The 13,914-nt window shown below is 37.1% G+C and overlaps 1 protein-coding gene across 3 annotated transcripts in view; it reads right to left on the bottom strand.

The window, feature by feature from the left end:
• TOX (thymocyte selection associated high mobility group box) overlaps window positions 1-13,914 on the bottom strand; it is a 218,702-nt gene that overhangs the window by 80,118 nt on the left and 124,670 nt on the right. For all 3 annotated transcript variants that reach the window (XM_036406263.2, XM_054515105.1, XM_054515103.1), the window contains exon 3: window positions 8,039-8,281. In XM_036406263.2, the coding sequence (XP_036262156.1) occupies window positions 8,039-8,281 (243 nt within the window). The remainder of the gene's footprint in view (window positions 1-8,038; window positions 8,282-13,914) is intronic.

Raw genomic sequence — 13,914 nt, forward strand, 5'->3', positions numbered from 1 at the left:
TAGGGAAGAGTAGACAGCTTTACACTTTTAGCATTTCTTAATTGCCTTGTGAAAGAAGAAGGGATAAAAATAACAAATGAGTTATTTTTCACTTCTGATTATTTCTTCAAATCTCAAAACACAACTATGCAGAATATTTTTCTTCCATTCCTCATGTAAAAAGTCACTGGTAAACTCAAACAATGATACTTAAAACTCTGTAAAAACCACAAAAACAGATAAAACCCCCTGAGGTTATTAATTGGACCATTTAAATTCCTTCAACTTGGAAAGTCAAGAATGGGCTTTTCCCCTCAAAATGAAGAAAAAAATTTGCTAAACATCTATGACTTTATATATAAGATTTAAGAAGAATTCATTCTCTAGCAGGTGACAGCTGAATTTCCAGCATGCATGTGGCACCTAGAGTTAAGACAGAACATTCTGTAGCAGGGCTGCTTTTGTCCACACACCTTTTTAGTACTGAACAAAACAGGATGAGATGGTGAATGCAGCTCAAATCCATGAGGGATGTGCAGTCTTCTCAGCTGCTTTTGAGTTTCAAAGAATGCAAATTCATGCATTTAAATTATTAAACAGGTGGAAATAGAGGCTACTCCACCTGATGCACAAAGCCCTCCCTTTCATCTGCACTGTGGGCTTCTCCTTCCTTTTTGTCTTCATAGAAGTATGTTCACAGTTTTTGAGAAAGACATTTCACTTCTATTCCATATCCAGGACTTAAGATCACTAAGATTTTTTTTTGCCAAAGTGTGAGTCTTCAGAAACATTTCATTATCATGCTGTTCTCGACAACTACATGCAATGTTAAAAGCAGCAGATTAAAGTCAACAATCTCTGCTGCTGAAGCCCCTGAATTTCTGACATTTTCTGAGAGCTATGTTTCCTCTATTTGCATACTCTATTATCTGTTTTGTTTGACACTTGCAGCTATGATGCTGCTTATGCATTAATCACTCCTGTGAGTACTTCACATGTGAGGTGTTGTATAATCTACCACCCACAACTGAAGTCTTTCTCTCTGCACCACATTCATCTTGTCTTAGCCTGTGTCTATCTGGTTAAAGTCCAAGTAAAAAATTACTACAACTAAACTTATTTTTCTTACTTTTTATATGTAGCAAATAGATTCCTATCAGACAATGTGTAACCACTGTGAAAAAGGCCACCAAAGTATTTTTTATAGAAGGGTGTTTTCAAAAATAAGATACATGACACCTTGTTGTTTCTTCTTTAAATTATACTGAAATTGTTTTCTGACTTGAGTTTGTGAAATACGTGAGCCCCATGGATTCTCAAAAACCACACTCAAATGAGCAGGATGCTGTGTTTCCCAACTGACAGTAAATCAACAGCTTCATTTTCAATCTTAAAAATGAGACCTGGAATTATTCTAAAAAGAGTTCAGATCATTGGTGTACAAATATTTTGCAACAGTTATGTGCAAATATTTACTTGATCTATCTTTAAGGCAAGCCCTTAGTACTTAGAGACTGAGAGCATAACTTTACCAGATACTACTGAAGGGTCAAAAAAAAAAGCTCCACAAATACTTTCACAGGAATTCTTGTCCTAGTTGACCTGAAGAAGGTGGGGTCCATCAGAGGCCTGCACCCACAGAGTGCTCTCTTTTACTCTGCTGATGTTTCTCTTGGGAGGCAAAAGCCACAGAGCTCAGCTGCCAGCTGAGGTGGTACCAGCAATGTTGCCTCTTCTGTGAATGCATGGACCGATGTTTTTTGCTGAGAAGGCCCCAGGGACAAGGTGACACATGGGAAGGTTCTGGTCCTGCTGCTGTAGTGTGGGGTCTGTAAGTCCAGTCCCAGATAGAGGACATCTTTTTTGAGAGTTATCCCACTTGAATTTAATCCTGAGGCACAGAGAATCAACCACCTGCCACAGTACACTACAGCTAAATGGCATATCTCTATCACTGCTAAAAATGCATGCTTTGTTTCACTCTAATTTTATACAGCTGCAATTTCTGACATCAAAAGTTTCTTGTAGCACAGTAAAGAGCCTTGTAGTAGCAGATATGCAATATGCAGGTATTTATGAAACCTTGATAGAATAACATCTTAATCAGCTCCTGTACATATCCTTTCTGTTGTCTGATGACAAAAGAGTAGAGCAGACATCAGAAGAAAGGAAAGATAAAAATTATGTCTCAGAGTCCTTGATGGAGATAAGCAGTCATAATTCTAGTAAAGACAATAAGGGTTATGCTGATGGACACGAGCTGATCAGGGTGTTTGACAAAACATACATTAACTATTGTAACCTTTTTCCATGCAAGGTTTATTTCAGTAAAGAAAAAAAAAACCTGCTCAGAAAACATGGTGTTACTTTTTTGTAATTGTTTTTTGTTGTTGTTGTAGTTGTTGTTTTGGTTTTTTTGCTTCTTTTTCTTAGGAAAAGAAGAATACAAAGTTGCTTAATAACAAAAAAAAAAAAAACAAGTAACTTTAACACAAGATGTTCCATGACCTTAGCTTTATGATTTGGTGGTTCTGATGGCAATAACTCACTGCAATAAAATTTGGGGTAGCAGCAGGTCTGTGTAGCATAACAGTAAATTTTGATGTAAACTGAAGACCAAAGACTGGTAATGAGGCACAAATGGGAAGTATTCACCAGAGACAAAATGAATCTGCTACCACTGGCATGCAATGCAAGCTAGAAAAAAGTATCCAAACATGATTCAAATCTCAACACTTAGGTTAGGAGACACAAATCTCTCTTTTTTTTTTTTTTTGTTATGAAAGTCATTCATCTTGTTTATCAGAAATAATGAATTTCTGTTTGACTCAGTAGTTTCCACTGACACTTAAAGGTGCAAGAAAAAAGAATCAGCTGTATAGGTCAGCCCCAAGATGAGTCATGAATACTGAATTTAAACTAACATGTATGAAACCAGTAAAACAAAATCTCTTAAATGCATCCCAGATACAACAACAGTCTCCTTTATTGCATTTATTAGCAACTGTACTGTGAATATGAAATACTAACTTCATTCTACCTGGATTAAAAATGGCAAAAAAAAAAAATAGCTGTCTGCTTTCTTCCTTGTTATACAATGCCACATTTTGTTTAAGATATTAATCTCTCATGGGTTGCATATCTAAAAATATAATTCATGAAAAAGTATAATGTAATTGCTCAGGCTTTGATGAATTGGGGCATAATGTTAAATAATTATTCATTGCCTTTATTCTTCTGTCTAAGCGTGCAAAAAAAAAGCAGCTTTTTATTGCTTTTTTTATATAAGGACATGGGCCTTTGTGACATGCATTTTATTTTAAACTAATGCTTCTATTATTCCACATTTGAATAATTATAGCTGACATCATCTACTCTTCCGTGACCTAGAAGATCTTTAGCTCTAGCACACTGTTACATATTTTATGCATTACATGAAATAAAACACCTCAAGATTTCAAAAATATTTATTTTAAAAACAGCATTGAAATTGTCTGTAATCACATTTTCTGCTCTGCTTTGAAAGCAGCATTATTCAATATGCCAGTGGTATTTTCCATAAGAGCAACATATTAGAAATTCATGCTGCTCTAATATATCTGAATTCCTTGATGTACTGCACTCCCTATAGACCTAAAGAAACATTTTTGCTTCAGTTTCATATGTCCTGCACATTACCTACTGATGTGGTGGTTGTCAAAACAGTTGTACAGTAGCCTTTGAATTCAAAGTGTGCCTTGACTGTATACTAAAAATGACAATAAACCTAAGTACATACATTATGCTGGCTTTTGTTGCCAGCACAAGTAGAGCATTTGGGAAATCAAACCCCTGATATTATTGTCTTTTAACATATTTTTCACTTTAAACTTAAAACCCAGAAATTTGAAGCATTTCAAGAAATTGAAATCTTCTATTTATTTCTTGTAAATTTTCTATGGTATACCTTCATGAGCCACATTTTCAAAAAGATCAGCACAAGATTACAAATGAAAGCATTCCAAAAATAGGTTGGGTTTTTTTTCCAACTATGTAAAAACAGCACTGCAGTTTTTAACCCTGGTTTCTTGCAGAAAAACCAACTATCTATAGGATACACTAAAGAAGCTAGAATGTCTATAATTTTATTGATGCATAGAAAAACCCATTTTATAGAACACATCCAACACATCCAAATTCTCACACAACGTGAATTTTTTGCAAATGTTAGAAGGGTAATTCTTGTGGTCCTTGAAAATATCCTTTGGGATATTTCAGGAAAACTCACATCAACAGAAAAAGGCTGGCAGGTCAAGCCCCAGCTGGGATCTAACCCAACCCACACAGTCTTCAACTGGTAGGAAACCAGGAAGGGATCCCTATTCCATTATATAGAAGCAAACATGTTAACAGGACCATAAGTACATTTTCATTAAAAAACACTTCTATCCATATCAAATTGCATACAGTTAAGAAGCAGGAATAGAAGTCATATCCATTTTGAAGGAGGATTTTAAGGGCTCCCATGATAGGGCTGGACTGTGGGTTAATACCACCCTGACTTACATTATGCACAAATTTTGTAGATTTCTGAAGCCCTGATTTTCAGACATAATGAGCACCTAAAGAAATCTGTATGTGACAGCATGATAGAAATTAACGTGCCTGTGCATGTGTATATTCTGTATGTCAGCTAAGAATACAGAAATATACAAACATAGAAGTAAATATGTGAACTGGCAGCAGAATAATGAGAAGGAAAAATTTTAGTGGTTTTGTTGTTTGATTTCTTTTTTCTTAAATAGTTGGCATGCAGTATGAAAGTCCAATCAATCAAAAAAATTTCAAAGAAGGTTAATTCCAAATTTAAGACACTGTCAATGGCAATGAGAAATTTTCATCTCCTAGCACTGCAAAATTTTTTTAGAAAGAATTCCCACAGTGTAAGAATCTGTAAGAAGCCAATCCCTAGTATGAATTCACTGAGCTGGTAGTGGGCTCTTATTGTGTGTATTTAAGCACTTCTGCAGAGGAGAATTCTTAGAGAGATTGGGGTAAATCCTGCCATCCTTACTGAAAGGGATTTTATCTGCAGCTTGGAGGGAGTACTGCACAGTATGAAACAGAGACTTCTGATGGGGGGAGATTTGAAAGGGTTTTAGGAAGGGTACATCCTCAATTTTCAATCTGTCCAAAATCACAGAAATCCTCATGTGAAAACACCTGGTAGTTGAGATGGAAGAAAAACACTATACTTAGTGTATGAACTATTTTCTAACTGTTTCTGAGCTCACTGATATTCCTTTCTCACATTTGGCTAGTATTAAATAATGTTTTGTCTCTAAGAACACAAACTGAAAAACATTCACTTGTTCTAACACAGATAAAATAGAAGGTATTACTGCTAAAATACCAACATAGGTTAAAAACTAGCTAAAAAGAAGGATGTTTAAGTAAAATAAAATAACCAAATTCTATTAGAGGCACATTGCAATGCAGCTGAATTTGTCCCAACGTAAGTAAAATTTGCTGAAGATGTGAAATTAATTAGGGATAGAGAACAGCCAACAGATTTGCTTCTAAGAATATTTTTTCTAAAAATACCCATTAGTGCCCTGAAATATGAAGTGACACACATGTTTTCCAAGTACACTAAATGGTACTTGATATACTAGAAATTATATGGAACCAAGGGTTTAGATGGGTTGGAGAAACTTATAAATTATGTTCTATATGAGGTAATATAGGAGCGATTTAGACAAGAACTTGCTAAATGGATCAGAGTTTGATGAGATAGTAAAAAGGAAACTTGGAGATGAGTAATACCACAAGAAAAGAGTCATATTGAAAAAAAGGTTAAATGTTCTGGATTATAAAGATTCAAAACTAAGTAAAGAATATTAACTCTACAAAATCCCCTGTTTTTCTTCATCAGTGCAAAGCCAAAAGAACAATGGGGTCATTCTATTAACTGAAGAAGTCACTGAATTCACTGAAGAGTTAAATTACTTCCCTCAAGTTAATTTCTCTCAAGTTATCAAATTCAAATCAGAGAAGCAATACTGACAAACAGCATTTGAACTGTATGAAATTGAGGTGTTAACAGTGTACCAGTTGTACTAACATGAACTGTAGCTTCACCCCCTGCACAGATAAGCCAGCTCGAGTTCAAACTATTGCAAGGTAAGAGGTGCTCCTGTGCAAAAAGGGCATGCAAGTTAGGGATAACAGCTGACTTAGCACATGACACTCCAAGGATGCTTTATTTATTGAACAAATCCTCAGAAATTATTGTAAAAATTCAGCACATATTTTCTTGACATCTGACTTTCATCTCTTCTGATCTTCACTAAGATCCAACAGCAAAATTGCCTAGCTATATTATTCAACTTTTTTGTATTTTCCCTCAATGCGATTATTCACTGTGATGATCTACAGACTCTCAAGGCCCTTTGTTCAGGGCTTGTTGCAAAAGGTTAATGTGAAACATCACGGCTTAAAAGAATGCATAGTTCTGAGCCATAACCATGGCTCAAAAGAGGTCAATTCAATAAAATACTGCCTGTCTTGACTAGAGTGTCAAGCATTTCTCTTACTTTTCCAAGTCCGTTCATAGCTCTAATTCTCAGAACCCCACACAAGATTTCACTCAAGCTCTTTAATGCATGCCATCAGCTTTGCAGACAAGCAAGGAAAATATAGGCTCTTTCCATAGAGCATATTTCTATTTCTCTATATAAATCTGCCTCTCCTCCACTCCTCCCATTATTGAACATAACCCTGGGGTCAGATTCTGACCTCAAATACGAAGTGTGCAACATCCTAGTAAATCAATAACAACTGTGCAACATATAAGAAGCCAATACTTGTGCCCCTCTGCTTTTTTGAACATCCTCAGAGGGAATGCAGAGCTCCTCAAAATCAAGGTAGCTTTATTTTAATTAAGTTGCAATGAAGCTGTGTGACAAAGCAGATTTTTGTTGTAAACCAAGTCTTTTCCAGCCACCATGGCCCCTGGGTCTGAGCCCTTGAGGGGCTGATGGAAGCTGAACCTGGATCCCTGACTACCCAAACAAATGTGTTGTGTCAGCTCTCAGGTTCCCAGGACTGATTTATGTTTTTTAGATAATGTGGTGGGGAGCTAGCAAGTTGGAAAGCCTAAACAGCCTCAGTGACTAAGTTCAGAAGTTTTGGTGAGAAGCCCAGACCCTCTATCTCTAGGAACAATAGATTCTTATCTTTGGCTATTGGGATCTGCAGCTCCTGGGCAGCCCATTTAGCCCACCTAGTGCTTGAAGTGCCCTGGGATACACACAATGTCAGGCTCCATCCTCTTTCATGGGATTTTTAACTCTTTGGGTTAGAATTGTACATCAATGTGAAATCTTGTCTGGAGCTTCTATGCAAGAAGTATACTAATTAATTGTAGAGCCCACTTGAAAATGTAACGTGTACAGTAGCTCTGCAGTTGTTGCAAGCAATTTAACATTCAAATAAGTGGTTTATAATATCAGGCTTCACAAGATTATGACCATAATGACTATCTGACAGACTTTACAAGCAAGTTGTCCAGTCATTTCAATTGGATTCTGGCTGGCTAAGGACTGGGAACTGTAAAAAGGCTGTAAGATTTGGCCTAGAATCAGAAATAACATTTGCTGTTTTCCAAACGTGCGGTAAACAAGAAAGGAGATATTAAATTTTTGTACATCTCTCAGCACATGCAAATGAGAATGGAAAGAGCCTCATCAGACAAATACAGAACAACAGCCATCTGGATCCAAACCCTGCTCCAGCAGAAGTCAGAGCCTTGAGCCTCGTTCTGTCATTATTTACATCTCTGTAAAGGATAAACTTCTACTCAAGGTGGCAGAAGGTAACAACACTCTGACTTTCAGGTTCCCCCTCCCCTCTGCGGGGCAGAGGATTTGACACAAGGAATGCAATGTAACACCCAGAGTCAGGCCAGGGCACTCCAAAATTTGAGTGGGGCAGGTGTTGTTCCCCTTAAAGAATTTCAGAGGTCTGTATTTCCATGATTTTGCACTTAGAACAGAAGAGAAAGACTAAAAGTGCTTACCACAGAGAGGGAATTGGAAAGCAGTGTCCCGTCTTGGCCAAGCATGTTGGAAACTGTAATTTCAGGTAGATCCATGTTTTGAGGGTGGAAGGGTAGGAGGCCATTGTGGTTCATGGGATGACACAGAGAGTGGTACCCAGACTCTATCTCATTCAAGTGCACCAGGGAGTGGTCAGGCAGTGATGGAGGAGTTATAGGAGGTATGTTAAAATCTTCACTTTCAAGACTTGGGCCAGGAAAAGACTGGAAAAGAAAAACAAGCCAACAAACAGAAATTGCTATGAAAATCATATGAGCACTGGTCAATAATAACAATAAAAGTCATACAAAACAAACAAAAAGAGCCAAACTCCCATACTTCTAAGCACAATCTACAATTTAATAAAGAATTTTCAAGACCCATATATTATACAAGTGAAGTTTCACCATTATGTATGGAGGAAAAAATGCCTCTAAGGCATAAGAATCTATGATACTTTTCCCTTAGAAATATTTTTTAAAAGAAGGTGAACTCAAACAGATTTCAAGGGTCCTATTAAAATTTTCCGAGTGTTCATCTAGCTGAATACCTTTTTCATGGGAATTGTGGAAAAGGGAATGCAATTTATAAAATTAATATTGGCACAAAATGGTTCATTTTACTTCCTGCTACTCAGACTAAGAATTACATAGTGAAGAAAGATACCACTTTTATACTTATGGGAGTGCCATGCATTTACTCAGCTAGAAAGAAAAAGAAACAATACATACTCAGTATGAATATGCTTTGTATTTATAAAAAAGCATTCGAAGTTTTTAATTTTTTTTTCTTTCCTAATCTATAAAGTGAATTATGCATACATTTTGTCAGTTATCTGAATTAGTAACTCCACCAAACAACTGTTAGTCTTTTGTTGCCTGCTGCCATTAAGTCATCCAACTCAATCTGATCCAAGGAAAAGCCACAGGCAAAGTCCGAGTAATGCACCAAGGTGGATAATTGCTATTATTTATCTACAGTTTTTGTACAGCAGGTAGGCTCCTTTGTGGGAGAGGGTGGGCATGTGCGTATTTCTAAAAAGGAAAAGGTGAGCATAATAAAGGGTTAAAGAGATCAGTTGCAATGGCTCAGCCTGAAAGCCTGCTCTGCTTTTCTGAGAACAGCCAACTCCTTTGCAAAGTGATCAGTCTTTGCACATCCCATGCCCACAGTCAGGAGATTTATAGCACAGTGACTACTCCCACCCTTCCTGCCCCTCTTCATCACAGCAGTCCTGCTCTGAGTGCTGCTTTTGTTAATTCTGGAAATGCAAGGATTTAAATACATTCTGCTCCTGAAAAGTATCACCAGAAAGGATGAGTATGAGGGCACAATTTCAAAGAACAGCTATTGGAAGAAAATGTTTTCCCCAATATGAGTTTCCAAATGGAGGATAATACAGTGTATGAATTCATGCAGAAGGACAAGGGGAGAATCAATGGCCAATTATAAACAAAGGGATTTTTCATTAGTCATCATAGTAATAATGTTCTCCTGATGCCTGAGATTACTCTCTGTACGAGCATGTATACATCAACTTAAATCAGACTAAAACCAAACTGTATTAAGTGTTTTCAGTGAGCTGGTGAACACAGATAAACCTCCGCTAGCGCACACTGCCATGGTTTTGGCTGCTTTGCGTTTTTCCCAAAAAGGTTTTAATCTCTTTACCAAATATCTTAGTATAAAATAGAACAGGAAGTCTAGATTGGAAAGGCCAATGTAAAATCCCCAAAAATGAAAACAACAGAACAGGGTTTGACAGTGATGTCATCGCTGTTATGTGTGAGGACTTTGATTCTACCCATGCATTCCAGCTGTGTTTCTCACCACCAGCACAGGAGTTTGCTCTCCCTCTGCCCCTGCTTTCTTCTTAATGGCAAGCTGGTGCAAGTCTACTGACCTCTGTAAGTTGAATTTGCCCCCACTTTTACAAGCCATGATGCAGCCCTTTCTCCAAGGGGAAATACAGTAAAATGGACCCTCACTAAATGGAGAGAAGGCCTTAAACATGGCAAAGAGAACATCACATTTACTCAATAGCAATGTATAAATTTTGCAAAACCAATTAAAAGTATTAGGGACAATGCATACACTAGCTAGTTCCTAATTACTGTTATATAAAATCCATGATGAAGGAAAAGGTGTCTAAAGTGAGTTTAAGATCTAATACAACAATTACTAAACAGCAAAGAAGAGAAATGAAGGAAGGGATAACATCCATAATGCTCTCCTGGACCAGTGCGATCCCTGCAGGTACACTTAGACTTGGTAACCGTAATCCTGGTGAGCTTGGATCCATGTAGCCTACAGCTTCCAGGAGGGATTCATTAGCTGAGAAAAGACGACATTTATGTTCAACAGTGTCTTTTCCAATGTCCCAAAAGACTTCAGGCCTCAAAAGAGTTTTCTCTCCCCTGATTTTGCAGGTAGAAAGTATTAACATCTATTTTCTGTCTCTTGCACTGTCCTGTGAGACTTCAGCTTGCTACTAAAAGCAAATATTCCTAAATCAAATATTGACAGGATATTGGAGGCACTTAGCATATCTGCTTATTTTTACACCTCTTTTTGCATGTCACATATGGATGGACCAGGCTTTACTTTTGATTCTTTGTGTTTCAAATGTGTCTTTAACCAGTAATATTTCAAGAATGGTGGAATCAATTAACTGCCAGTAGGACATTAGCTTCACTTATTAAGAAGGAAGTATAAAGCACTAGCAGCTCCACAATCCAAGATGTGTCATGTGTAGGTATATAATACTGTTATATAAATTATATAGGTTAAGAACTTTAAATAAATGCTTAATTATGCTGATTAATTACAAAAAAAAATCAATGGTTGTTGCTTGTGTACTATTTAAGAGTGTATTTGATCCCACATCACCTACAATATCACTGTTCAGTACACTTAAAAGCTTAAAAGTAGGATTAGAATTGCAAAAGCTGTAATCACACACCAAATAACATATAATTCAAATTACAGTATTTCCTATGTCTCTCTATTTTTTTTTTTTTCTTAAGACATAAACTATCATACTATTTCAGTAAAGCTAGGCAGAATCCAAGTTATATGCTCATGGTATGGACAGTTATTCAAAGGCACCTGGAGAGCACCCTATTCACCTTACATTTTCAGCCAATTTGATATTTCCATGCTCAGTATTGTGTGCATGTAATGCATATAGACATAACTTCCTCAGGGAAGTTACTTCAACAGTTATTTGCTGGTATTCATTTGTCTCGTCCAGGAGCTTGGTTCAAATGCTTGTAATGACTTAGCACACTGGCATATCAACCCCAAAATTCCTAGATACATCTGCAGCAAACCCAGCATATCCCAGGAACAAGGCTGTTGCAACTAAGCCTGGAGGAAAGGCACGAGGAATGGGACATGTGCTTGTCCTGTGAATAGCAGCTACAAGCTTTAAACACCCACTCCTACTTTCCTGCCACCTCTCTCCTTGCCATTGGAAAATCTATTTTAGTAACCATCTGGGGTTCCCTTGATGCAACTGATCCACTGCGAGCAATGGGTTCTCCTGGAATGTTGTATTGTTACCTTCTTCTGTAAAGAGAAATTTTAGGGAAATTTACCAAAAAGGCGGTCTCAAGCTTAACCCTGCAGCAAGAACTCCCACTCCTAGACCAGCTATCATCCTGTCCCAAACTCTAGGCTTCCTTTGAGCACCATTTCTTCCAACACAAGCTGTTTATCTGGAATTTCTAATTAAAGCAGTTATCTAGCATCCAGTGCATCAGGGAGGGCTGTACTCCCTGTATCCAGTTACAAGCTATAAGTATAGCTCATATGTATTCATAATAAAGAGTGGCCCATAGTTTCACTTCTGCTAGGTTTTTCTTGGGGATGGGGAAGGTTAGGGTCTTTCCCCTCCACTCCAAGGGTTTTTCCTTCACAGCTGGTTTTCATATCAGCAGGACTTGCTCTATTCAGAGAGACGTGGAATAGCTTCTTTTTATTCTACTGGTCACAGAAACCTCAGCAAGCTCACCTTTTGACTTTTGAATAACAGAAAAAAAAACAAACCCAAAACTCCCAAACAAACAAGCAAACAAAAGTAGCAGAAATTCTTTATTTTCTTTACCACTTTTCCACTAGGAACTTTGCCACTGATTTCACTTTCAACTCATGATTATAGGAGTGAAAGAGGTGTCAATCAACTCTTCAGTTAAGGGGAGTTTCCTAGGTCTTTATTACATTCCAGAGAGAAAACCCTCTGCAAATTAACACCATTAAACCAACTGCACAGGACTGAATAGACACAGGCTTAAATTTTTCTTTATTTTAAAGAGCATTTTCATTACACCTGTGTTTATTATAAACAGATTTCAGTCTAGTTCAGATGGAATCTACACAGTGGGAACCTCAGAACTGATTATCCTTACATTTGAGCTATCTTATAACACTGTTATGGATGATTTTTGAATTAAGAATGTCTTCCCAAATTTAGAGGACTATATTTTATGTTTCTGGCTAAATATTTGTGACATTTCTGCTTGAAATTATGTAAACTCCATAAAACAGATGATTGATAGGCCCACTATGAGATCAGGAGTCTTATCTATATGCTACCTTGGCATATCATTTTATGAGAAAAGCTTGCCAAAATAAAAATGATATGAACACTGAAACCTGACTCACTGTCGAACCCAAACCCAAGCTTTTGTTTCTGAAAAAGACCCCATTGGTCCTGTTAAATTTACTTTTTAAGCCACTTAGGCTGGTCAAATCCAGCAACAAGCTATGGAAGGAGGGGAAAAACTGGGACACTGAGAGGAAGTGTATGTCAGGAATCAGTTCTTTACTTTGGCAACACATAACTCAAATTATGGCTATGCATCCAGCTGTGCTGATAACACAAATACAAAAAAAATATCTAGTATTTACTTTTGAGGTTACTCATTAGGAAAAAAAGGGAAATGCTGGCAGGAGACACAAATACAGCCCCTTTCCTTAAGTACTCTACAGTGAAAACTGCATATTGGCCAGCAAAACTTACTTATGTTTCAAAATAATTTTAATAGAACTTTAAGAAGTGATCAAAGAAGGCAAATCAAAGGAGGAGGCTCAAACAGACTGACCACAGTAGGCAGCAAGCTTTCAAACATCCAGTGTAAATCCCTCTAGGAAGAGCAGAATTGTTCCTATATGACAGCCCAGAAGACAACATTCACTAAGTCTGATTCGTGTGCTCAGCGCTTGCATCAGTCATCATGCATTTACTCAACAGAATCTCATATTAGCAACAGTTCCTTAAAAATTGGGAATTTGCCTATAGATATTTAATTTAAATGATATGAATGGTTCTGCCAACTATGTAGAGCGTGTCTTAATTTTTCATTTGCACCAAGGCTTCTGCGTCTGAACTGTGGAAAGATGCCAGTTTTTAAAAGATAGATGCTTCAGGCTGTCTCCTCTTCTATTATTGAACACGTTGTTACATAACTGAAATACTTATGAATCGAGAGTAATGTAAAAACAATGAGCTCATTAGAAGGGGAAAAACAGCCACGTATCTTATACAAATTTGAAAGTTAGGATAATATATTTGACAGTGGATACTTCCAGGAGTTTTAATAGGATCAACCTTATCTCTAATTTCTAAATGGAAGACCTTCAGAAGCAAGTGTTTTGTAGCTGCTTTTGTCTCTGTATGAACAAGGCTTGATAGCTTGAGACTATAATGCATTACTGTGGAAACCTTCGGTCTGTTACATAAATCATCTTAACACTCAGCAAGAATTGTCCAACAGTGCCATTGATATGTTCAAGTCAATGATCCTGAAAATAATTTTTTTGTGTTTCTTCATATGGTAGACAACAGCAATAAATC

This window comes from Molothrus ater, chromosome 1 (assembly GCF_012460135.2).
Source record: "Molothrus ater isolate BHLD 08-10-18 breed brown headed cowbird chromosome 1, BPBGC_Mater_1.1, whole genome shotgun sequence".
NCBI classification, from domain to species: Eukaryota; Metazoa; Chordata; class Aves; order Passeriformes; family Icteridae; genus Molothrus; species Molothrus ater.